Raw genomic sequence first — 27,221 nt, 5'->3', positions numbered from 1 at the left:
GTGTAAACAGCAGAAGCTATGCGCCTACTACCCACAGCCACAAATTAAAAAAATGGCTAGTATAAATGACTTTTAGCAGGATTAGTGCTCAAAAGTATGAGATTCCCTTGGGATCTTTGAGAAATCAGAGCCCAAAGTTTTGTTTTCATGACAGCTGATACTTTTGTACTAGACAGAATGTTAACAAACACTAAGGCAAAATTCAGAAAGTTTAAAAAAAAGTCCAGTTTCATTCATTACTAAACATAAGTCCTTCCTAAGGAAGGAATAACATTGGTTTTGTGATACTTCAGTCACTTCTTATGCAGTAAAATTTTACACCAAATAAAATTATGACAAAAGAATGCCTTTAATTTGGCCATCGCTATCTTTGTCTCACTGTCTAAAGAGGCATGGCAAAAATACAGGGGGAGAGTTAGGGAAAAAGGAGAAACAAGTGTTCTCACACATCAGTCATCCCTTAAGGTACTTGGCTCCTGTTGCACACATCGGCAGGATCAAGTATTTCCTGCTCTATTGGGTACACGCTGCACGTGGAGCTGGCTGAGCCCACAGACGCAATACCAGGAGGGCTTTCACTGACCACACTGAACAGACACAAAAACCACCTGTGGAAGACTTTGGTAAATATCTACACCTCTATGCCTAAATTCACTGAGCACTGTGCATACCAGTTGCATCTCCACCACAGAAGACTTGGGCCCCTTTAGAGTGCACCAGCTGTGTCCATACTGGAAAAGGGAAGGCTTGTTTCCAGTTTGCCTTGAGCTTGTGTCCAGTGCTAGAGCTTCCTCACAAAGGGAAGGAGACACAAACCAAAACCTAGGCCTAATGCGCATCAGTAAACAGATGACCGAGGGACAGGGTTTAAGTAAAAAGACAAAAAAGCACCAACATGACCTTACAAACTCAACCACATACATCTCCTAAGATATACTTAACAAATCTTGAGCTGGCTCTTGTATTTTATAGAACAGTAAATGCTCTATAGAAAGTTACGATCTGATAAAACGTCAGTTAACATACACAAAGGCCAAAGAGGTCCCAAACAGGAAAATTAGTGAGATCTTCCTGAAGAGCAAATTTAAAACAGCAGCTTATAGAAAAGAGATGCCATGGCAGCACACAATTGTATGTTGCAGTTTTAGTTTAAGGCAGCCTTATGAACCATATTGATAGATGAGATCTTTGGAGCAAAGAAAATGGATTTTTGAAAGCAATGTTAATAGAAAGTGGTTAGCACAGTAAGGCAAATAAAAGAACTAATTTACATGCAATTAAATTCCAGAGACTCAGAGAAGTAATTCTCAAGTCTGTCCAATCCAAAATAAGAGAAATGTTCTCATAATTTATTCGTTGGGAAAAGTGGTACTCTGGTGTTTAGCAACTTGTCAGACTAAAGCCAAAGGAAATCTATTTAAACACAGCCTCTCAGAGAGGTGGGTCAGCATATGCCCTAATTTGAGAAGAGGGCATGTCAAGAGAGACACCAAGGAGGTTAGAATGTAATTCCTAGCATAAAGTAGATGTTGAAAATCAAGAAAAAGACAACAGAGGAATTTGAAAGGCTTGGGAAACCCAAGCAGTCCTGAAGGGGTATCTCTAGTATCTCATGCTTTTGTAAAGAACAAACTGTGTTTGCAATTCATGAGAATTGCAATTTTGCTATGGATAAATTGTGGCTTCAGTGAGAAACCTCTAGCAAGAGTACAGACCTGATTTTCTGTTTTCACAGAGAGAGAGAAGTCTACTAAAGGCACCAGTAAAAGTTGTATTTTTAATGCTGAAATTAGTTTGTTTGGGTGTTTTTCTTCCCCAAGTATTTTTCCAGGGACAAGCTTAAAGACTAATATGACCTACACTGCTCCACTGAGCATTTGTGGCTAACTAGTTAGCTCACTGACCTGAAATACATGATCACAACATGCTAATATCTCAAGTTGGAAAGGACCCGAAAGGATCATCGAGTCCAACTCCCTGCCTCTCACAGGACTACCTAAAACTAAACCATAAGTCTTAAGAGCATTGTCCAGAAGCTCCTTGAACTCTGACTGGCTTGGTGCCATGACCACTTCCCTGGGTAGCCTGTTCCAGTGACTGACCACCCTCTCAGTAAAGAACCTTCTCCTGAAGTCCAATATGAGCTTGCCCTGATGCAGCTTCGTTCCATTTCTTCGTGTCCTATCACTGTTCACCAGAGAGAAGAGATCAGCACATGTCCCTCTGCTTCTCCCCTTGAGGAAATTGTAGACTGCGATGGAGTCAGCTCTCAGCCTTCTCCAAGCCAAGTGACTTCAGCTGCTCCTTGTAAGTCTTGAGACCTTTCACCATCTTGGTCACCCTCCTCTGGAAACACTCTAACAGTTTGATGTCCTTTGTATATTGAGGTACTCAAAACTGCACACAGCGCTCAAGGTGGGGCCACACCAGTGCAGTGTTGAGTGGGACAGTCACCTCTCTTGATTGACAAACTATGCTGTCCTTGGCGCACCCCAGGACACGGTTGGCTCTTTTGGCTGCTAGGGTACAGTGTTGACTCATAGTCAACTTGCTGTAGTTATATATATTGATGAGATCCCACCTGAGCCTTATCTTGTCTAGGTGAAACAGTCCCACCTCTCTCTGTCTTTCCTCACAGGAGAGATGCTCCAGTCTCAGACAGACTTCTCCATGTGGCACCCCAGAAATGGAGGACAGCTGTGAACCCAAAAAGCTTAGAGAAAACTACTGCAGGCATGAAACATGTTCTTCTAACTTCTCCGCATGCCTCCACATTTCTTCCCATCCAGGTCTGCTTAGGGGCTTGCATGATGCACCAAGGGGGGATGCAAAGCCCTGCTCCACATCATGTACTCACCCCACTTTCTCCTCCATACCCCCAGCTCTGTCCCGAGATGCTCCCCTGCTGTCCCACTTGCAGCTTACAGGGGAGTAGAGAGAGAAACAAGAAGGAGGCCTCCCCATGACTTCTCCATCTTGGAGCACTCAAGATGGTGTTTGTGCAATCGAAACAGGGGGGAGTCCCAACGAAACGAGCCTGACACCATCTTTGCAGCTCAATATAAGGTGAGAATTGCCAAAGGGGCTGGCCTGCCTTCTCAGGCTGGCTTTTCTTCTCAAGGACCAAGGTGTCAGCTGTGTCCACAGTATGAAGCTTCAGTGCAGTGGCAGGGGAAAGGGCTCCGCTGGACTCCTCCAGGCTGGGAGCACAGGCAACGTTGCCCTCAGCTAACAAGCTACTGGCTGCTTGTGGCACAGCAGGAGAAGCCCCTGGCCAGGGCCAAGCTGTGACCTGACTCTTGGCCTTGCCATGGTGACACTGGGAGCATGCTGCACCGGGTCACAGGGAGGAAGCCCAGCTGGCTGTCACAGCTGTGCCCACCCCCATGTCACAGTGCCACCAGCCGGCAATGCAGGATCGCCATGCCCAGGCAGGATAAAAGGGTCATCCTCCCATGCCCCACTGCCAGGCTGCCAGGCTGCACCATGGGGACAGAGCTGGCCAGGGGCTGCCCCATGGCATGGGAGAAGGCATCTTTGAGGTGGATTAATTGGAGGGGCTGAGGGCGGAAGTCTTGAGGCTGGACGAGGCTGCTGGAGGTGCCACTTGTGCCCTGGGTCTAGGGTCAGAAAGGATGTTTCTCCCTGTGGGGTTTTCAGCTTCTTTGGCCACACTGAGCAGAGCCACTTTGGATAAGTCCCTGCCTGCTGCTTTTGCAGCAATTAGACACTGTTCTTGTCTTGCAGCATGAAGATGCCACTGGTGCCCTGGTCTGGGGCCAGGAAGAAATTTTTCCCCTGGGGAGACCGGCACTGGTCTACAGGGGTTTTTCGCCTTCTTTGGCCACACCGAGCAATGTGTGTCTACTGTTTTTGCAGCACAAAGACGCCACAGTTGCCTTGGATCCTGCAGGATCTGCCCCTTTTCAGCTGTCCCTGCATTCAACAGAAGTGCTGTTTTGTCCTTGATCTGCTGTTCGTGTCGTGTGTGTGCTGGACCTTGTCCTGCAGCTGTGCTGTCAGTCAGCAATGCATGCAGAGGGTATTGGGTTTAAGCAGCAAGTTTTGGGAGTAGGGAGGAGGCGAGGCTGCAGGAGTGGCTTCTGTAAGAAGATGCCAGAAGCTTCCCCTGTGTCTGACAGAGTCAGCACCAGCCAGCTCCAAGGCAGACCCAACACTGGCCAAAGCTGAGCCCATCAGTGATGGTGGTAGCACCTCTGTGATAACATGTGTAAGAAGGGAAAAATAATTGCTGCAGTAGCTATCCAGGTAATGCGTTGAGGTTTTGAATGCCATTGCCCATTAGAACACATTTTCAGCTCTGAGATGTTGAAACAAATTTTACATGCTGCAGTGAAGTCCTTATGCCAGTGTACAAAACCATGACGATGGTAAGGCAGAAGCAAAAGGAGCAGTATCCAGCTGTACCTAAGAGAGGCCTTCAATAGCCACAACTGCTGCAGGACGAATTCTAGCCTTAGCAAACAACACTAATGAAACAGATAAATAAGAATGGCACAATTGACCCATTAACCTTTCAAAAACTCTTTTCAAGCATAAACCAAGCATGTTAGCAGGTTTTGGCACCACAATGAAAATATAGAAATTAAGCAACCTTTTTAAACTCCTCAAAGATTCTCAGATAACAGTCGTTATCCTCTGTACAACTCAAGCATCTACAGGCTGCATTCACAACTGGGGTATATTTGCACAACAAATATATTTGTTTAATAAATATGGAAATTAAAATACAACAGTAGGTATTTACTATGCATTTCTTACATGAACTACTCTAGCTCATTTTTAAAAGTTATCGGATTTCTATTAAAGCTTGCTCATGTTCTTGCTTAGATTACTTACACGAAGAAGTTTAACTCTTCAGGAAGCAGAGCAACATAGAATGGAGTACGTGCTTCTTCCCTATAGTTATTTCATACCCATCTGTAAAATTTTGTCACCATGTGCTCTTTTAAAAGCCAGTTCAGCTTGCCTGAGAACTGGAGCCTGGTGCTACTTTACGCAACAGTGACCATCCACTTGGTTCCATTTTAAAACAGAGCATTTGTGACAATTTCAGAGGTGATACATGCAAATCCTGTTTGGGGGTCAACCCTACTGCACCTCTGGCTACCCTACAGAACAAAACTGATTAATATTTAAATGTCAGCATTAAGACTATCATGCATTTTACATAGGATGCTTCGGTTCCATCACGATTTCTTCATTGAATCATTGGCAGCCAGGCACTTGCTTCCATCTTACCGGAATTATTCATAAGGCATTTCCCAGTAGAAATCATCAACTTAACTGGAAGAATCATTCAACAGAACACTCCTGTCATATTTTATTTTTTCTCCTTTATTAAGTTCCAAAGTTAATCAAAAGCATGGCATTTTTTTTTCCCAAGAAAGAAATACTGCATGAAGCATTTATTCATGAACACCTATTATCTGCCACACACCAGAAACAGCACTTTGGACTAAAAGGTGGGAAAGCTGTTGTGCAGCTGACAAAGTTCCTAAAAATTACTGAATAAATACAAATAGGTAGGTATGAATACTATTTTGATATAAATACAATTTGGTATAAATAACTACTTGCCAAACATCTGCTTCTAGAAACTAATAATTTTCTCAAAATAAAGGAACTAGTACAATTGTAACTTTAGATGTACTCATAAAGGGGATGAGAATCAGCTGTTGCCATTGAGTAGACACAATTTATACAACTATTTCAGGAAGATGATGCTTCGTCATAAAAGCTGACGAAATGTACAAGGTGCAACTAGGCTTCCATCTTCTATGGTTGCTTCAGCAATTCTAGAGGCAGAATATGCTCAGTATTTTACAGGAAAAAAAAAAGTAAAGCTAACCATAAAACTTGCAGCGAATTCAATCCAAATCGGCAAAATTTAATCCAAAGCTTCTCAAAGGCAAACTTCATACCTCCACAAAGGGCAGCACAGGACCTTTTTTTATTATTTCAACAGAATATAAAGATGTAGACTGAGTTAGTTCTCTGAAAGCTTATAGCATTCACATAACAATTTTTCTCACTTGAAAGTGTTAGGAAGTCAGAGCAGATGCAAATTACTGTGTCTAAACTCTCCAGTTCTGTAACTCATACTTCTCTCCACATCCAATCCAATTCCTCCAACAATTTCTCCCGCATTCCCGAATTTTAGAGCTACCTTAAAAAACCAAACAAAACCAGAAGCACCCAATTCCCTGCCCCCGAACTTTGTTATCACTTTGAATTACGTATCACTTTCTCATATACACACTGTGAAACCAACAACAGGAATTCACATCAGTTTATGACTGAGGTAAACAGTGCTGCCAGGTAAGTGAAAGCTTCTCATTTGACTTTTAAAGACGCCTAACTTCCTCTTGATGTAAAGCCCTTAAAAACTTAAAAGAGGACATATCCTAAAGAAGAGGCTGCATCCATCCACAGATCGACTTTTATAGTGTTAATATATAATGTTACAACAACTTTGAGCTACACAATAGTCATGCCCCTCTCCCTCTGTCTTTGAAGTGATACATGCCTCTGGAGATGGAAAGAAGGAACTGTTCTTCTATTCCCTTGAAGAGAAGGGCTGCGATTTTCCTTGCATCTTGCAAAGGGCACATAAGTGAGGACCTCCCGCAACCTGATCCTAGGCAAGGTGTAAAGTCTGGTCCTTAAAAGTTTGCTTTTATATTTTGTCCTTTATCATTGGACAAATATTGACTTTTTATTTCTTCCATTTCAGATAAATCCCTAGTAAATAGAAACTGCAACAGAAATTGACGCTCACACTGTGTTCTCCTTCCTCATATCAAAAGCACATAATGCTCCAACAGTGCCAGAACAGCTCTGCAAAATATCCCCTGTGACTCCTCAGTGACGACGGGGTCAGAAAGGAAACATGACTGCTGTCTAAACAGAGAGGTGGGGACGAATTAGTTTTGTGGGCAGAGGTGTAAGTTCAGCCTGCATGGCTAAAGAATGTGAATCTCTTGCTCATCACAGGGAGACCAGTGGTGTGAATCCCAGAGGGAAGAACTGTTGTCTGTCTGGGGGGAGACAGGTGAACAAAGCCAAGCAGAACAAGAATCTCACAACTCTTTCAAGATCAGCTGAAGCACGTATTTTGGCTACTACAAAGGCCTGCCCAAAGGAAAAGAGAAAGAAAATGTCTTTGAATAAGGCCAGGGTCACAAATTGTAAGTGTTCAACCTTTTTTGGCTAATACCTAACTACCAGCACTTTGCATTAACAAATCCATTACTGATACAATCCAGAATGAAACAAAATGACCAGTAAGATCCTAAGTCTGCAACACTCTATTACACTCAAATGGAAGAACACACGGACTGCTCCACAGACACTCTCAGTAAAAAAGAAAATCCACATAATCTTTCTAGGGAAAATTATATAAATTACCTTTTCATCTAACTTAGTATTCCTGACAATACTGATTCCACGTTTGGCATAGACCAGCATAGCTAGCACTGACTCAAGACATCCTATCTAATCCCTGAAAAGAATTGGGAACTTTATTTTGTGTAAAGTTAAAAGACCTTAGAAGACTATTTCAAGTATAATAAAGTACCACAAGTTGATAAATTAATATACTACAGTATCACTTTTTTCTCATTACCTTCTGCTAGTAATTATGGAAAAGATTCAAATGTAATGTAAATGACCTCAATTCTGCAAAAGCTTAATCACAATCAGTATATGACCCATTTCTCAACACATCCATTTAAAAATGTATTAAAAAGTATATTTTAAAAACCCCACCAGAAATGTACTATTACTTTTATCTACGTGCCTGCTATATATATATATGACCCTTTCGTCACCAAAAGGAAAATAAGGAACTAGAACCACTGACCTTTTTTTATAGAAATTGATTTTTAATTTTAAAACCTATTTTGAAGATGGATAACATAATAATTACTTATGTATTCTGTAAACACATGATCTATATTTACATGCATGTATGTATGCAAATGGTTTATATATTATTAATTTGCAAAATATTCTATGTTGCTCTGTTCCACAAACACAAAGTAGGTATGTCTTAACGTGCTTTAAATCTTTTATATATACTCTTCAATACATCTCTTTATAGAGAGTAAATCCTAGTATTCAAGACCAAAAGAATCTTTTATTTGCCAGATAAAGTCCCAGTTTCAGTTCAGCTATAAAAGCTAAAATATGTTACCTGTCCATACAGACACAGTAGGCCACAGCATAGCATATGGTCTATTACAGCTACTGAGGTTTTTAATTATTACTTATATGGGCAAAGCTGCTTCCAACTGAGCATCTGCTGCCTCTTACATCCATGACAGAAAACGTGCAGTACGCATGGTCCAACCAGATCAAGGGGGGTTTATACATCAAATTAAGTCATAACTGTGCAGCAAGAAGTGCTGCCCCATAGGTATAGCAATTTTTCTGTTGCATAATGATAAAAATCCTTCTCACACAGAAAACTCATTAGCATCTTTTAGGAAATACAAAAGGATCCAAAGAAATATTTATTGAATCTTAAACCACTAAAATAAAGCAGCTGTCCCAGGATGTACTCCATGAACAGGTCAAACTGTTAGGACAGTCCTGGTATTAAGTGAACATAAGCCATAGCGATGAGTATCAAGCTTTATAGCAGCCATACCCTAGCAACCGAAGCAATTATTATCTAAGCCTCTTATTCAACTTCTTAAAACACAGACCTTTCTCTCCTACTCCCCTCCTTACTTCCCTCTGTCATCTGCACCCCACCACAAAAGCAGCAGCTCTCAGGACATGAAGTGGCAGGGATTTGGAGGCACTGCACAGGAAGGAGCACAAGGAACAAGCCTGGTAACTAGTGGTATGTGGAAGTCCCTAAAGCACAGGTTTCATAGCAGGGAAATGAGGAATGACTGCATGAGAACAGAGCACCTTTTTTTTTTTTTTTTTTTTTTTTTTTAAGTACAACAATTTGGGGAAGGAAAAAATGTGGGTGAGATACTGGGTGTTCAGCTCATTACCACTCATAAGGCACTGAGCTGGAGATGCAGTGCTTGGGGGATACTAGAGTGTGGGAAGATGTACATGTTTGTGGGGTAGCAAACAGGAGTCAGCCACTACTGCAGAAGGTGAGAAGAGAGCTCTGAAACCGAAATGCTTGAGAAATTGCCACAGCAATTTAGTCTTTGTGCAGGTTTCAATGGATAACAAAGGAACCTTTTTCTTCAAGTGGCATAGGAAAAGTCACATTTCTTCTTTGACTGACTGAATGGTGTTAAAAAGGCACAAAAAAAGGACTAGGCTTACCTCTTTGTGATACCAGCACATGCAAAGAAATCCAGTTTTGTAGACATCAAGTGGCACATGATCACAGCAAATTAGGTCTTCTATTGCTTCGAAGCAGAAACAAATATATAATTTATGTGCATTCATGTATGTAGGCATAATAAATACGAACCTCAGGAGGAAAGCATGAACCACTATCCCTTTTAAAAAGTTCATTTTTAATTAAATTTCAAAACAAGCAGGGAAGTTGTAGAAAATAATGCAGCATGAGCACTTTTTTATCTAGTGTAACAGTTGAGAAGAAAACCCTTGGTCTTAAAAAAATTTTGCCTCTTTTACAGTCAGTTGAAAAGTTTTCTTTTAATCTAAAGAAAAGCTAATAAAAAAGTAATTCCTTGGTAGTATGGTAACACCATCTTTCAGCTGGAATTCCAATGGGGTTATGAAGCAATTAAAGTAAAATCTTGAAGAAAAATAAATTTACGTTTTTCTTGTGTGCACCAGGGGAGGTCTAGATTAGATATTAGGAAAAATTTCTTCATGGAAACGGTTGTCAAGTACTGGACCAGGCTTCCTGGGGAAGTGGTTGAGTCACCATCCCTGGAGGTATTTAAAAGACATGTAGGTGGGGCACTTCAGGACATGGTTTAGTGGTAACTTGGCAGTGCTAGGTTTATGGTTGGACATGATGATCTTAAAGGTCTCTTCCAACCAAAACAATTCTATGATTCTATGATTAATTTGGAAATTTCTAAACAAAAGGTGTGTGGGCCTTGTGTACTTTGAAAAATTTCTAGCTTTGTCTTTTTTTTTAAACTTTGTTTTAGAGATTATCAAAATATGGAGACTTAATAATGCCCATCTTTGTAAAATTTTTACATGTGTTCATGAGGTCAAAAGTGTGCTATCCATGTCACCAGTTTCCCAAAGCATGACATAGTGGCATATGGAAGCCAGATTTCATTTTGGTAGCAATATTTGGAAGTACAAAGTGGACAAGGACAAAGGACCAAATATTAGAAGCAAACACATTCTTTTCTTTTTAATCAATACCTTGTTAGACTGGTGGGTTTCACTCGTTAATCTTTTGGTAAGTGAAAAATGAAACAGATTGACCATTACAGCAAAAAATAAAATTGCAAATTAAGCTCATTCTAATGAAATTGCTTGCAAAGAGTGCTACTTCATCACGCATAACTTCCATCAAAAGACTTCGGATTTAGAAGTACTTATTTCTTTGAGGTAATGTATTTAGAGGTAAATTATGAATCCAAAAGACCCGAAAACAAACTTTCTAAACTCTTCCTCTTACACTGTGTGTATTTTTAAAGCCATGTAACTTCCACTAAAAAAAGTAAAAAAAAAAGTATATATTTTGTGTTTAATAGCTTCGAACAAATCTGAAATTGAACTTCATGAGCCTGCTGTGTTGCATCTAAATTATCACTACATTACAGCTGAGATGTGACACACAAAAAACTCAAAAAATAAAATGCCTAGAGGTTTGCAATGAATTGCTTTTCATTTCTTCAGCAACTGCTGTACAGTGATTGATCTAGTATTGTACAACACAGGAAATTAGCAATTAAAAGCTCTCATTCATCCAGCACTAGATCCTACAAATCCTGTTAACCACAGGAGCAAAATTAGAAGAAGAAGAGGAACGAACAAAACTAAAAAGTGCTTATCGTAAGCTGTGTGGAATTTGTCCTTTGCTGAAAAACATGAAAACTCTGCACAGATTGCACGCACAAGAGTATTTAATGTAGGATTATAACTCAATTAAGACAACTATTTCTCTGATCCTGTAATTCTAAGGCATTTTGCAGATGTCTGTGAATCCCAGGCTGTAAAACAAATTTCTTTCTGTTCTCTGTAATACAAACTCGTATTTTATGCAAAGACACATTTAGTCTTCTGTCTAGGAAAATCTTCGTTTGAAAGATGCACTACTGTTCTAGATGAATCTAAAATAAGGTAAACTAAATTAACATATACAACATTAAATATGAACATCATCCATATATGTAAATAAGGCATTAACAATAAAGTCTAACTGATACCCTTGTTTCCTTAAGGAATGCTTGGACCATGTCCCAGAGCACAGGGGAAACGGATTCCCAGCCCAGCACGAGCCATGCCAACCCCAGAACTGGAGGCAGTGTCATACACAAGGCTGTGCACACAAGTTGCGCAAAACTGCACCTTCAGATTCCAAGCTGGCCTGGAGATCGCCACACTGTCCTTCGCTACAGGAATAAACATGCCCTTTCTCTGTTCCAACATGAACAAAAGTGCATCTACACTATCATTAATCATAGGAGACTGTTTTGCTTCAGATTTGTCAAAACTAATTCAGGTTTGCTGAATTTAGCAACAGATACAGGATTTATCTAGACCGGGGGAAGCGAAAAAGGTTATATAAACTTTGCTAACATAGCCAGACAATTAAATTGTTAATCCATGCCTAAACAAAAGGTCACTATTAGCTTGGGGTTAACTAAAACTTCTTAGCTAATCTCTGACCTAATTTTGACCTCTCTTGTTAATTGTAAAAATGCTTTCAGTTAATATATTGGTTAGCTGAGTTTACACCCCCCACTTCTGTAGTTTCTTGCCTTGCAGGTCATAAATTAAAGACAAAGTATCTTTTTTTAAGACTAATTAGTACCCAATTAGCTCGAGTAGAACCTATAGTAAAAACAAACGTTAAGCATCTCAATCTGTTTCATAAAGGAGGCAATTATGAACATGAAGAAAGGAACATCAAAACCTTTATTTCACTTTTTTTTCTCCAGATCATAAAATATTACTTCACAAAGCTTGTAAAAAAAATGCAATTCTTCTGCTTCTAGCGATTCCCATTAGAAAGAGGTACAGTTATATCACTGTTAGAAGAACTAATTAAAGAACACAAGTGGATAGAACAAATCTGCAATCATGTTAGTAGGCTGTGTCCAGACATAGTAATTTGTCATTGCATCATACTTCTTACAGAGCTATTTACACTGGGCTTGTTTAATTTCTTTACTATCATAACCATTGTATGCCAGGGTATGGGTACGATGTATCCATACCCATAAAATGTTCCCTTCTGTAGAGGAGTAGTTTTTGCTCAAGTAAAAGTGAAGCACCTGAGTTATAATTCCAAAAAATAATTTCTCTACATTCACTTTTTTTTAAGTCAGAAGTGTTCAGGCTCTGGTAAAAACATACGCAGGCTTAATTTAAAAATTAAGTCTCAGAGACAAACTAAACCCGATTGCATTGTAAAATGTATATAAATTTATGAAAAAGAATTCTAATAATGTAAGAAATAAAAATCTCAAAGTTAAAAAGAACTATACAAATAGCATGCCTTATGTTCATTTGAGCTAAGTAATATAGGAATTACAGTTTGAAAACCTACTGTAATTAGATACTAAAGTTAAAATGCTCAGCAGAAATTCAATATACTTCTAAATGCTGAAGACTTACCAATCCATCACATTCATATTCCTTGTCTTCCGTACTGATAAAAGCTTCTCCAAAGCAAATTTATCCAGTCATATTAAGGATCATACTTGTTACTCAAGAGATAACATAACTCTAAATTATGCTCAGAATTTTCTTCTTTTCTATAGGAAATGAGAATGATCTTCTATCATCTGAACAAAGGTACCTGGCCTACTGCAAAAATGAAAAAGCTTGTCCATTACTTTTTGTCACATTGGTAGATAAACTCTTGCCTGTGAAAGTTGTTTCATTACAGTACAGTTAGCTGTTTGGATCAAATCCAGATTCATATTCATTTGCTAGCTGCAAATAAATCCCACTGTACTGTCAGTACAGTTTTCTTATATTTTAACATTATTCACCAAAAGCTCCATTCTTCTGAGTTTGCGCTTATTCTTTGGCATTGGCTTGTCATATAAGCCATTTTTGAGAAGATGCTCCTTGCTGTGATGGATCTGGGCACCATGCTGAAGCTGGAAAGAACATAAAGCTTGAAGTGGACGGAGTATAGTCTGCAGAAAGATGAAGGGGTGGGGAGAGACAAAAAAACCCAACCTTTTAGTAAGCTATTTTAGAGACATCAATTATTCCAGGTTTTGTATTCAAGAATTACTTAAAAATGTTGGTAAAATGATAATTTGGATGATAAATGCTGATAAAATACAACCTTTGGAGACAGAAAGAGCACAGCTGAATAAGAGATGTACTAAAAAGAAGCCACATACCAGACATAGCCTCATAGCCACATATACATCCACCTGCCTGCTGTCGTCCCTTACACCTTCCTTGGACCCACTCAATCCCGACTTCAGCCCAGCTACATTACTGTAAGTTATGGCTTTAACTTGACCTTAGTAATGGACTAGAATTAATTACTGTGGCTCAGCCAACAAGCTGTAATAAAATAAGTAACAATAACTAAGCTGTTTGTGCTTGCATGAAAATACCTTGAGGTAAGGTTTTAGAAAGAGAGGAGGGACTCAGGATCAAGGCAGCTGGACTGCTGTCCTGGAGCCTGGACTGTAACCCTGCTTCTGCCCTACAATATTATGTAGGACTAATGAAGCAACACAAACCAGATCTATCTCAAGTGGTTCCTAATTGTAGGTTCTTCAATTTCTGGTTGCCTGACTCAGTATCACGGGGCCTTATGTGCAGATGTGTAAAGCAATCACAAATGTAACTGCAGTCAGCAGGAGCTGAGTTTCTACCAAGTAAAATGTGACCCTTCTGAGCACACAGCAAAATCAAGTGACTTATACTGAGCATCAAACTAAGTGCCCATTTTTAACTTCCATGGCTCTCAACTTCAATTTACCATCTTATATGCTGGGAATAGCACTCAATTAATTCAGAGAGGGTATAAAAAAGTGTACGAACGTTTATGAAGCTCTTGGCTATTGCAACATTTATAGAAGCACCTTCGAGAAAATGGTAATTTTTTCTTTGAGAAGTAGGCTGGGTCAATTCTGAGTGGTAGGGATGAAATAGAATACAGGACTGGGAATTGTAGACACTAACAAAACACTCACCCTGGACTTGAATAAGACAGAAGTCTTAACAAAAGAAAAATATGCCAACTTTCTCCTAGCACACCAAAGGAAAAAGTAAGTATACAAAATCCACTTTAATTTCAGTATTTCTAATTTTTCATGGGTTTAACTTTTACAATAAATAAGTACCTACTTTAACATAAAAGCATATGATAGCCCCACTTTCATAAAAGATACCCAAGTTTCTAGAAATGTTTCTTTATGCAGAGTTCCAATTTCTGAGCCGTATTTTCTTGTGTGGTCACACATTTTGCCCCAATCTGGTTCTAAATGCAATTCATTTACTGTCTAGTGTCACAGAAGCAGACATAGGTATGGCATACTCTACACTACGCCAACTGTCACACAAATTTTTGAGCTGGGAACCTTTTATAGTAGGTGGAGGTCAGGTACCAAAATAATCATTTTCTGATGGAGAGGGATATGAGAATACTAGGGTGGACACTAGAATGCTGTGAATACATGGATGAGCTTTTCTTTTTTCACAGACCCTTCTGTACTACATTCTGGGCACACAATCAGATTGCAGACCTGGGCCTATGGTGCGAAACTACTCGTAGGTCTTTTTCAAAAGGCTTATTAAATTGATATCACTAATGTCAGCAACAAAAGATTAAGAACGACATTATCTTAATAACCTCTTCCATCACAGACTAGTGGGATCACAACTTGCAAGGAAAAGGCTAATGTCCAATTAGTATTCTTTGACCTGGGTTAAACTTAAATTCAAGAACAGTTAAGTCCCAAATTCCTCCAATGACATATAAGAGTTGTGAGCTGGCTGGTAGGAAGACATAACCCAGTGGGCTGCATTCCATGGCTGCAGGAGTGCGGGAGGTCAGTGGAACGTGCTTACAAAAGCATTTTATCTTCAAGCTAGCTGTGAGGAGGTATTCAGATCATCTCTGCCATCTACTTTTTGCAGAAAACAACTTGCTACTTTCCATGCAGTAATACACTCATTTGTCTCGAATGGATCATCTTTGGGGTTTTTGAGAGTCAAAGATCACCTTGCTGTGCTTTCACTTCAGAGGATCATTTAAAAACACTGATCTGTTAAAGAAGATAATGGTTATTTGGCTACAGTAAACATTCCAAGACCAACACATGCAGAAAAGGAAATTAATCCTACCTGACTGCTATAAATGAAACTTTTTAGAGTCTAGGACCAGTTATTCTCAATGACATTTGTTGGCCCAGTAATTTTAAATTCAGATCTTAACTGAAGAAGTTAACCATAAATTTAAAGCTAGTTAGAAACAATTTGTACAATTTAGTATACTACATGTGCCTGGTACACAGTTTATGGTTTGAAGATTTGCAATAAGGAATGCCAAGTGAACTTAGAAAAAAATTACAATATACACAGTAGTACTTCTATTTGTTTTGGGATAAATCCACAACTATCATCTCTACAGATTTTTATTCTGTATTGTGGCAAGAACAGCATGTATTTGGTGCCTTATAAACCAACTTTTTAAAAGAAGTAATGTATAGGTGAAGAGAATCTGAGTCACAGAAGTGTGCAAGAAAGCAGTACAGGATGCAAGAATGTGATGGGAAAGAAGAACAGAAAAGACAAATGGAAAAAAGAGGGAAGAAGAAGAGAAGGCTCCGGAGAGACCTTGTAGCAGCCTTCCAATAGCTGAAGGGAGCCTACAGGAGAGCTGGCGAGGCACTCTTTTTCAGGCGGTGTAGTGACAGGACAAGGGGTAATGGTTTTAAATTGGAAGAGGGGAGATTTAGATGAGATACCAGAAAGGAATTCTTTACTGTGAGGGTGGTGAGACGCTGGAACAGTTTGCCCAGGGAAGCTGTGGATGCCCCATCCTTGGAAGTGTTTAAGGCCAGGCTGGATGGGGCTTTGAGCAACCTGCCCTAGTGGAGGTGTCCCTGCCCATGGCAGGGGGGTTGGAACTTGATGATCTTTAAGGTCCCTTCCAACTCTAACCGTTCTATGATTCCACAAAATACTTAAAGGGAGGGGGTCAAGAGGATGGGGCCAGCCTTTTTTCAGTGGTGCCCAGTGACGGGAGAAGAGGAAATGGGCACAAACTTGAACATAAGAAGTTCCCATAGCCCTGCCCAAGTGATAAGCACCCGAGGTGGTCGCAAGGGGTGCCTCTTGTCGTGAGGGCGGCATCTGGGGCTCCAAGGTGCTTTGGGGGAGCCACATAACAACCCAACAGCCAAGGGCGGACTTGAGCAATGCCGGTCCTGCGGTCAATATGCCAATAGGACTAGAGGTCAGCCATCTTACCCCCAGAAATAGTCAACAGCCCAAGAGCCCCTTGAGCTCTCCTGCACGGCAGCGGGTTACCAGGAGTAGGGACGTCTCTCAAGATTACTTCTCCAGATTTAGAGATTCCTAGCCGCAACAGATCCTGCGTAAGTGACTACTAGAATGCAAAACTTTGAAATCCTAGCTAAGCGATCGAAAGGATTGGTTGCCCAGATAGAATCCTTCAGGCATAAAGCGTTGAGCAAGTCTGGGAGTAGGATTGGACCCAGCCGTCCCCGGACTCCCCTCCGGGAAGGAGTGTAGAAAGCGAGGGGGTCCGCTCTGAACCTCATGACTCGAGGGAAGGGTCTCCCTGACAGTTCTCTCTGACCTTGGCCTCCATGCAGTAAATAACGCAGTGCACCTTGACATCAAATCTTGTTAAAACACAGTTGCATTCACCATCCCAGGCTCTGGCTGAGCCGGGCTGGCGCCCGAGGACGCGGCCACTTGCCGGCGGTGCCTGTGATGCGCTCCGGCGCCTGGGGCACCACAGGGGATGTGTCACAATGGGGGCGGCTATAAAGGGCGCCAGCAGGCAGCTGCCCCAGTACGGCCTGCGCCAGCGGCGAGTGAGCTTGCGGCTCTCTCGCTACTCCTGCGGGCTATGGCTCCGAGAAGAGCCCTCGTCCTGCTTTTGCTCAGCGTCATCGGGCTCATGCCCATGGTTGACAATGAGCGCAATGAGGCCACACGAGAGCCCATGCAGCAGCATGTGGAGCTCCTGAACAGCGGGGAGATGACTCGGCAGCTGCAGGAGGTGGAGCAGAGGAACCTGGGGGAGGCAAAGCCGATCCCGGAGGAGACGAAGCCGATCCCGGAGGAGACGAAGCCGATCCTGGAGGAGACAAAGGCGATCCTGGAGCAGAGGAGCCTGGAGCAGAGCGACTTTGCCTGGGGAGCCCTCCTCTTTGCTCCCTTGAAGCAGTGGCAGTTCTGGGTGGTTGCTGGAGGACTAGTGCTGCTCGTCGGGCTCTGCTTGGGGCTCTGGAAAAGGATCCATCCGCCAGACAGCAGTCATGAGCAGGAGAGGTCCAGCAGCATCACAGAGGAGGAGGACGACAAAGAGGAAAGGGAAGAAGATTTCCGTGACGAGGAGCGGCTGGTCAAGGAGAACATCCGGCGCTCAGCGCAGAGCGTGGCCTGCAGGAGACGGGAGGTGGAAACGCTGGTGGGTGATCTCCTCGGTGTCTTCCAGGAGCGCTTGTCCAATAGTTTCTTCCCGGTGCCGCAGCCAGCCATCGGGGTGGGCAGCGCCTTTGAAGGCTGGAGTCCCTGTGGGCACGATGCTGTGTACAGCCTCCTGGTGCCCCTGAAACCCTCCCGTGGCCATGCCTTCCGCCTGGAGCTGGGCACTGCGGGGGACGTGCCGGCAAAGCACCGTGTCCGCGTGGAGCTGGAGTGCACCTGCGCGAAGGACACCCGTGTGAAGGACATGCTGTGCTTCGTCCACCAGCCCCAGGAGGCGCTGGAGAGAAATCAGGATTCCAGCCTCCTGAGCAACCTCTGCACCGGCCGCTACCTCGATGCACAGAAGACCGCCCGCTGGTTCCAGGACTTGGTGAGCTCGGCCTGGCAGGAGATGCCTCATTGGCGTCGCTACAGCCTGAGGGTGCTGCCGTCCAGGCGCTCCTGCAAGCTGGAGCTCACAGACGCCTCCGGCACACCCCTCCTTGTTGAGATGCTGTTTGGGGTGCAGCAAGGCGACTCGGACGTCTTCCTGAGCAGCCAGGCTCCAGAGGCCATCTTCACCCCAGGCACGATGTGGGCAGAGAGCTACGGTGTGGCGGAGGCAAAGTTCTTCAGCCACGTGGCCAGGCAGGCCCTGCCTGACAGCGTCCACCTCAGATGCCTCCAGCTCTGCACCAGCACCCTGGCGGGCACAGTCCTTTCCTCCTACACCTTCAAGACGGTTGTGATGCACCTCCTGAACATGAGGGCGGTATCCGCGATCCAGCTGCAGGATGTACTGTGCTACCTGCGCAGCTGCCTGGAGAAGAAACGCCTCGATCACTTCATCTTTGGCAACGAGTGCTTGCCCGAGGCCATCGTCTTGCCCCGAGCCATGCAAGGAGCTGCGCCGCTCAACCTCTTCCAGTGCCTGGTGCAGGACCCAGAAGCCTACGCCAAGGCACTGTGTGAGTTCGAGGAGCTGCAAGGTCGGCTCACGGGACTGTTGCTCTTCAGAGTCTGAAAGAGGTTTTCACCTCTGACACCACCTCTGTCGTTGCGTCGCCTGGACTGCCGGCTGTCTTCCGGAGGGTCCATTCTCTCTGGGAGCTTCCGTTTGTACACAGTTGTGAATACAGGGTGTGTTGCAACAAAAGCCGCGTCTCTGAGCGCGTGTGCATCATTTCTGGGGGGAAGGCGGGCATCGGGTGCTGACTGCTCAGCCGCCCCGGGGTCGGGGAGCATTTTGCTGAAGAGCTGACGGGGTGGGCCCTGCTTTCCCTGATTCCGTAGCTAAGGCTCCCCCTCCTGCCCGTGCTCCCGCCTCGGGGCAACAGGAATAACTGGTCACCCTCCATAGCTGTGCACGTTGCCTGTGCGGCTCCGTAGGCAGGGAGCCTGAAGCGGCTTCCTTGGGAGCCATTCGCACACCAAGCCCCGCGAGCGCGACAGCATTGTCCTTGGGCCACCTCAGTGAGGTGGGTGTGACGCTGCCCCAGTGGGGAGCCCTTTGCTCAGGGGACAAGTGCCACCACTGCAGAGCGGGGCTCTGGCCGCTCTGGCTCCTCTACGAGCAGGAGACTCGTTCTCCGCAGCAGCCTCTCGGGAGCTCAGGCTCAGGTCCCCACCACCTTAACACGGCAGACTTAACACGTGCAGCCAGGTCAAAGAGAGCTTTTGAGATGTCTCCAACTGAAAGCATCGCTAGCGCAGGCCACGCCACGGTGAGGAGAAGCAGTGGCCTGACGGCCGCTGTGTGACACGAGAGGTGCGCTCATCCCTCTCTTTGGGACACCTCCAGGGGAAATCCAAGGTGGGTATATGGGTGAAGATGTGCAAGATTGCTGATAGCTGTCCCGTCAAACGAACTGTCTGTGTCTGAGTGCTAAAGAAGCCCAGCAGGTGCCCCGTGCCCATCAGCCCCAGGGACGTGGCTTTTGCAGGCTCTCCAAGGGCTGTGCTGTTACAAAAGCGACTCTTGCCTTCCCGGGGAGGAATAACCCCATGCAGCAGTACGGGTTGGGTTGTTCAGCCTGGAGGAGAGAAGGCTCCGGGGAGACCTCATAGCAGCCTTCCAATAGCTGAAGGGAGCCTACAGGAGAGCTGGCGAGGCACTCTTTTTCAGGCGGTGTAGTGACAGGACAAGGGGTAATGGTTTTAAATTGGAAGAGGGGAGATTTAGATGAGATACCAGAAAGGAATTCTTTACTGTGAGGGTGGTGAGGCGCTGGAACAGGTTGCCCAGGGAAGCTGTGGATGCCCCATCCCTGGAAGTGTTTAAGGCCAGGCTGGATGGGGCTTTGAGCAACCTGCTCTAGTGGAGGTGTCCCTGCCCATGGCAGGGGGGTTGGAACTTGATGATCTTTAAGGTCTCTTCCAACTTTAACCATTTCATGATTCTATGATTATATAAGAAAAGCTAGACTGAGTAACAAGTAAAGGAAAAATCTCAAATCCTGAGACCAATGAACCTGACAACTGTGCAGTGAAAAACTGTAAAAGTGCAAGTACCTGTAGAAAACACTACACAACTAAAGAGAAGGAAGAGGAAAAAAAAAAAAAGAGATAAATTGAGGACATGCGTTAGGAAGGTAGCAGTTTCTTTCAATAACCAATCTACTACTCCACACACAAATGGGTTACCATGGTGAAACTGATCTGCAACATTAGTCTGCAGTCAGCCTTGATGGACACTGCAGCACCAAATACAATCTGTTACAGTACCAGTACTAATGGGTACTTTAAACATCAACAAAGCAATATTTTTAGCTCTGAATCTTGCCCAGGTTTATCTTCAGACAACTCTTTGTGGCAAAAGAGCTAGTCTAATTCCATTACCAGCTATAACAAAAAAATACCGTATTAGAATTTAACATACTAGAGGATAGCAAAACAATTAAAGGCCTTTGTAGCGTGACAAGTTCCCTCAGCAATCTGACATCAATGTTGATAAAGAATAGGAAAATTAGAGACTTTTGGAACATACAAGAAAGAGTCACAGCAATTTGGACATAGTACAGTTAATAAATACCTGAACAAAAAGAGTTTCTATTGGTAAATTCTTGTTTTAGTTTGCTATGAAACAAAACCAGTATAATGTCATTAAGATTTTGACTGTCAAATGTGACATTAATAGCTAAGTACCTTTGCTGCCCCTCTAGTATTCATAAAAGAAAAACTCAGCTGTTCAAAATTACGTACCTCTTGTATACTCTTATTTTTTTCCATGATAGTAAGAGCAACAGCTGCACATTCAAGTGTAGACAGACAGGTGTTCGTTGGCTGGGTACGAATTACATATTGACTTGAAATGTTGGTTTTTAACTGCACCTGAAAAATAGCAGACTCTACTAGAATAAACAGGTCAGTATAACAAATAAGATGCTTCTTCTCTACACTAAGCAAAACACAGCACCTTCTCCTCTGTGGTCAGTTGCCTTTTTTCCTGTTTGCTGTTTTGTCTCCCAGCAGCTAATAACGGTATAATACCATCATACCCATGAGTAACCATCATAGACAAGAACTGCATGTTAGTTTCTGCACAAACATGTAAAGAAAATACAATTGTTCATAAGAGAAAGATTGAGTGAAGTTTTAGCAACCAATTTCAGTTGCCATAGATATCCTATTACAAAAATAAAATTATTCACTTATGCTTGTTTTATTGCACACTCTAAACACACATATGATGGTGTAAAATGTACAATGACTGTATAGTCACTGACACTATTTACCTTGGTTAAATATTATTTGTCAAATTCTGAATTAAAGACTTTTAGAAACTACATTTATTCATATTATGTATTAGGTCACTGATTAGAAATATTTGCTTACCTAAATCATGTTTGAAAATGATTGATTCGCTCTGTCTCAAGTGATAACCACTCTATACTATCTCACACGTTAAAGCTTTTTAAGAAACAGAAATTTAATTCAGCCATTACACTGCCTATCAGTTCCAAAAGCTTTTACTGAGTTTATAAAAAGCAGTTGAAACATCACAGAATTTACATTATTAGACTTTGTGTAAAATTCAGATTTTATTCCTTTATGTCTAAAATTTCCATCTCTACCTCTGTTTAAAATATAATTTGCTGAACAAGTTAATGTTTTAGCAATATTGTCATTATTCTTAACCAAAAATTATCAGTTCCTTTTCCAAAAAATTGTAGTACAGTACAATATACCCTAAGGAATTATTATAAAACAGAAAGTCAATTTTCTTTTTTTTTTTTTATTAATCTCATCCCAATGATTGTCTTTTATTTTTCTTTCTTCTCAAAAAAATTAATGACTGTTCCCCACGACCATCATAAGATTGCTCCCATTCTACTTGCCAGAGGTTCTTCAGCATTCCTCCATTCAGTATTTTTCCTCTTCGCTTTTCCCACTTTTGCTTTTATTTTTAATGCTTCATTTTCCTTCATCTCTTTTACATGCAATCACTCATTCTTAAAAGTTCAAGAGATCTCATTTATAAAAGGGAAGGTCCAAGCTACTGAAGAAATGTGAATGAATAAGACCAAATTCCAATGCTTTCTCTTATCCCAATGTAATGGGAATTTAAAATAAGTAAATAAAAAGAAGAGGTACAAGAGAAGAGGAAATCCAGTCTGGAAAGGACAGTAAGTTAGCTATAAAAGCTCAATATACTAAAATAAAGGAAAAGACAGAAAAATGTAACTTTGTGACAGAAGGTCCTAACTTGCTTATCAAAGGAAACTTTTATTTTAAATGCTAATCTTGCTGTTGGGTAGTCTTGAAGGACCAAAACACACACATTTTAGCGTGTTTTAAACATTTCCAGCTAGGACTGTTTAGATAGTTTGGAGAGATCACTTTCAACAGCTAAAGAATACATACTTGGTTTGAGAAATTGAGAATATGAATGCATGTTAGTTATGTAAAGAATACAGCATACTAGTATTATGATTTTTTCATTACATAAAAATACATTTGCATTCTTTTCACAACTGTAATACTGGAGGTGTCATTTGAATTAAATAATTTTAAAATCACATCTTCCAAAATCCATTTTGCCTCCTTGAGTGAAGATCAATGGTTTTGTTATTTTGAGGCTGCTTACCATAATAATTACCTGGAATGCACTGTATTTTTAATCAGGTTACAAAATTACCAACTGTTAATTAAACTAAAAATGCACCAGTGGTCTCAAAACACATATATATGTATCTTTCCTAAACATACTTACTATTGTTAGATATTTGAAAGTCATGGTTACAGGTGATCATATACAGAGTTATTTCCTGCAAATTCAATGGTCATCTCCACTTAAAGCTCATTCTCATTTTCTGCAGCTATTCAGCATATTTCTGCAAACGAATTGGCACAACTATGAAAAATTACACAATGAATGCCTATTACTTACTATAAAGTCGAACCTGGTATTTTATATTTAAAGCCAAGATAGTTGAACTAGCTGATTATTCCATTTCTGCAAACTCAGGGTCTTTAGTCTGTAGCTCTGTACTCTGACTGTCAAAAGAAAAGAATTTATACCTAGCACCTCATTAGCAGACTATACTTGCTATTATACCATACTGGAAGCCTATCATACAATCTTTAATTTATAGTCATACTGTAGAAATTTTATCTACTGTATTAAAGATGTTAACAGTTACTTAAATATTCAACAGCAAATTCAGTCCACATGCAAATTCTGTCCTGGAACAGATCCAGCACAGATTCAAGAATGAAGCTAGGGGATACAGGCTAGCCTTTATCAACTACCATTTTCACTTTGATATTGAAAAATCAAAGGAGAATAAATTGATTTAGGAGAGAAAATGTAGAATTGGGATATCAGTATATGCAATGAAATGAAAAGAAAATTAAAAATAAATTAATAATTTCATTTGTTGTTTCTCAAGGCTTGCTTTGGTTTTATGTTCCCTTTACTGGGACCATGTCTGGATCTCCATCATGACAGAGTAGGAAGGCCAGTTATTTCAATTACACAGAGGAGGGAGCTTTTAGTCCCTACTTAGAAATTCCTAAATAGGTACTAAAAACCAGTGTAAACTCAGTCCATTGTTTCTCCAGCATGTATCCTGAGCAGCAGAGCAGGCACATATCCACACTTTTTTCTCAACAGCTGACAGGCACATTCTTCACAGAGTCTCTCTACACAAGTTGGAAGAAATCACCAGCAGGCACACTGGCTTTCCCCTCCTCGGACATAGACACCAGTGCCTTTGGGCTTTGTTTTGTAGGAGCTGGGAGTAGTTCTATCTGCTGGTTTATAGACTTCAATTCTTGGGGCTCATGCTGAAAAACTTTCAAGATCATCAGCATTCCAGAGAAAGGAAAATTATTCGTGATTGCAAGACAACTTCAGTGGAAGAGCTGCCTGCACTCGACCTTACACTGTGCAGCCGAAAAGTCTGTGAGTGCAGCTCTCAAACAGCTGACCATGTACGAAAGGGCAACTTTCTATTTCTAACAGCAACAACAGCAGCCACCAAATTTCTTCTTTCCTGGAAAGAGTGAGAGAGGACAGAAAGAAGTGGTCCCCATCCATTTTTCTGAAAAAACTCTCACTGGGATGAAATGAAAATACTACAGTCAGACAGCACAGTGGTGGAAATCAGAGGAAGAATATCTGACCAGTACAACTCCCTGCTACAGGTTTTCTCCAAGGATCCTTTCAGCAAACATGCACTTTACCCTACTCTTTACTCCAGAGCAGCAAAGTTTCTAAATGAGCGATCCTTAGTCACATGAAATACAGTCAGGGTAGCCTTTTTCTATCACAGATTGTACAGACTCACCCAATGACTATTGTCTATCAGAAAATAGGTATACTCACTGAATGCATAAAACACACAATGAGGAGATCTACCACCTTACAGCACAAACTGAATGGTAAGACAAAGTCAAAACAATATAGAAACCAAAATGAATTAATATAGTTAATACATATTTCAGACATGGGAAGAATATCTTGAAATATTTCAAGAATTTCTTGAAAAAAAAATGCCTAAGTATACAAAATATTTACTGTTCTCAAATGCAATTGGGTAGGAGGATGACTTCTCTCATTTTCAGCCAACAGGTCTAAAATTTGCCTTGACTTTTGTGGAGTTAATAGTTTCAGGTAGAGTATTGCACCAGTCTCATCAAAGCTTCTGCACTCCCTAGAACTATCAAGTTTTTGTCTGTCATCTGTGTAACTCATATCCAGCTGAACAAGCTTAATTCAAAATTACAGAAATGTTCCTCCACAGTTAAACACAAATAAATAAACGAAATCAGACAATCCATCCCTTACATTACACTTCAAAAACTCAGAGTATACATAAATACCCTATTTAAGTACATTTCAAAACAAAAATCATGATATTTTATAACCACTTCTTCATAAAATGGTAAACATACCACATTACAACAGTTTACTTTTTTAGCTGTCAAAGTAATTTGCAAATCATATGCACATTTTGGAATAATTTCAGCTACTAGCAAAATACAGTAATGTCAAGCTGAAAAAACAGCAGCCTATTTAACACCACTCACCCAAATAAACAACATCATAAGATAGTTTCTATCTCAACCAATTCAAATAGAGAGAGGAACTTAGATAAGCTGAATGCAATTACTCACTGGAATTTAGCCAAGACACTGAAATTAGCGTATCTACTCTAAGTGCAAGGGAGTTTGGGGGCTTAGTTTCCAAGTCACCAGAAGCATGAAGCAACACATACAATCAAGTTTCATTTCTCTGTGCAACTCAAGACCCAGGGTTTCCAAAAGCCTGAATGCCAGCAATTCTCACAAACTGTTACATTAACAAATAAACACTGACTTCTCTGCCAATGCACTACCCTTTGAGCCTTTCAGCATTTACAAAGGATTTGAATCCCAGTAAAAATAGTGACACTTCAGTGTTTCTCAGGGCTGAGCTCTTCCATGGCCCTCTTTGGAGATGCCCTAGGCAAGTGATGACCTGACCTAGCCGCTTCTGTTCAGCTGTTCAGAGCTAATGGAAGCAAAAGTGTTGCCTTGATGGGGTCAAAGACCTTCTGTTTGAAACTTTAAAAATTTAAGTAAATGAAAACAGGCAACTGTATTCTGCTCTTATTTTAAATACTAGGACTGGCTCTGGCAGAGCTCTGGCAGAAAGCTCTAAGTGCTATCCTCAGTTCTCTCCTTAATATCAATATCCTTATCTTTTTATCTTTTCTATGCTGATTTCTTCATCATTACTCTTACTAGCTTTACTCTCCAAATAGAATCCAGCATTATTCAAAATTATATTTGGAAAACAGTGCATCCCCAAGAACACAGAAACGCTATAGAGCTAGTACACCTGTTGCACAGGACACACTCAACAATGCTTGGTTTTGTCTGTCCTGTTTTTTGCAATTAGACTACAGGCATCTCAAAACAGGCAGAGGAACAACATATCCTTCTGTGGCTTCTATGAAAAACCTAGTACTTATTTTAAGATCCCCTCCTCTTTTAGTTTTGTTGATAGCATCCTTACGAAATCTGCATTTCTGTTTGGAATTAATTTCCTCAAGTCTCAGAGAATGAAGTAAGCAAGTACCATCCATCAACCTGCTTAACATAGGCAGTAGTTATTGTTCATACATACTGTTAATTTAATAAATATCTTCCAGAAGAAATATCACAAGCCATTTTTTTTAAAGGAACTCAAAAGGCAGAAGAAAACCCAGAAAGAGTACAATCACATCCTGCCATCTCATCTATCATTCTAGAAACTAAGAAAAAATTGCTTTTAAGGTGCTGAAGAGGAAAAGCATTCCATGTGGTACTGCACAAACCACGTCAGACAGAAAAGGGTGTAAGTACGGGAAAGCTCTTTCACTCAGTATCCAGTTGGCACAAGCACCTTTTACCTGTAAGCAAAAACAAACTATTTTCTATCTCTTATAGAAATTTCATGCCGTTAAATAAAATTACCATTGTGACAGAGAAGATAGCCTGAGTAAATTAGGCTCAGCATGCTACTGAAATTTAAATCAAGAATATAAATAAGTTATTTTGTTCAAAATCTTGGCTTTAATTTAAAGTGACATCTTAAGAGCACTCTATTTCTAAATACTGGAGGGAATAACTGCCATGCAACTGTTACAAATGGATAGCCTGAAAAAGTACATAGATGTCAAAAAAACCCTCTGTCCACTTTGCATGTTTTTTGATTGAATATTTAAGCACATCTATGACATTCCTGTGTATGTTCCATGTAAAATCGTGAAACAAATAATAGATTTTATCAAGTGAACTTGAAGCAATTTGTTCAATTTCTATGAAATTATAAGATATTTTGCACATTGTCTTCAACAATTTCCAATGCACCCAAAACCCCTTCTCTTTGGGTATCCCACAAATGCCTCCACTCAGGCAATTTATGGCACCAGGTTAGACTCCAGATTATCACTACA

General features: G+C 41.3%; 2 protein-coding genes across 2 annotated transcripts in view; one reads left to right on the top strand and one right to left on the bottom strand.

Annotated features, from left to right (window-relative positions):
* Nucleotides 1–13,133: 13,133 nt before the first annotated feature.
* DTWD2 (DTW domain containing 2) overlaps nucleotides 13,134–27,221 on the bottom strand; it is an 86,472-nt gene continuing 72,384 nt past the window's right edge. The window contains exons 5-6 of the mRNA XM_074166881.1: nucleotides 20,998–21,126; nucleotides 13,134–13,304 (exon numbers count right to left, since the gene is read on the bottom strand). Coding sequence (XP_074022982.1) covers nucleotides 13,134–13,304; nucleotides 20,998–21,126 — 300 coding nt within the window. The remainder of the gene's footprint in view (nucleotides 13,305–20,997; nucleotides 21,127–27,221) is intronic.
* Nucleotides 17,234–18,820, top strand: LOC141477175 (inositol 1,4,5-trisphosphate receptor-interacting protein-like 1). The gene is made up of 2 exons (XM_074166263.1): nucleotides 17,234–17,386; nucleotides 17,495–18,820. Exons 1-2 carry the CDS (start codon nucleotides 17,234–17,236, stop codon nucleotides 18,818–18,820), a joined length of 1,479 nt encoding a protein of 492 aa, XP_074022364.1.

This window comes from Numenius arquata, chromosome Z (assembly GCF_964106895.1).
Source record: "Numenius arquata chromosome Z, bNumArq3.hap1.1, whole genome shotgun sequence".
Classification (NCBI taxonomy): domain Eukaryota; kingdom Metazoa; phylum Chordata; class Aves; order Charadriiformes; family Scolopacidae; genus Numenius; species Numenius arquata.
This window is presented reverse-complemented; position numbering and strand designations above follow the sequence as displayed.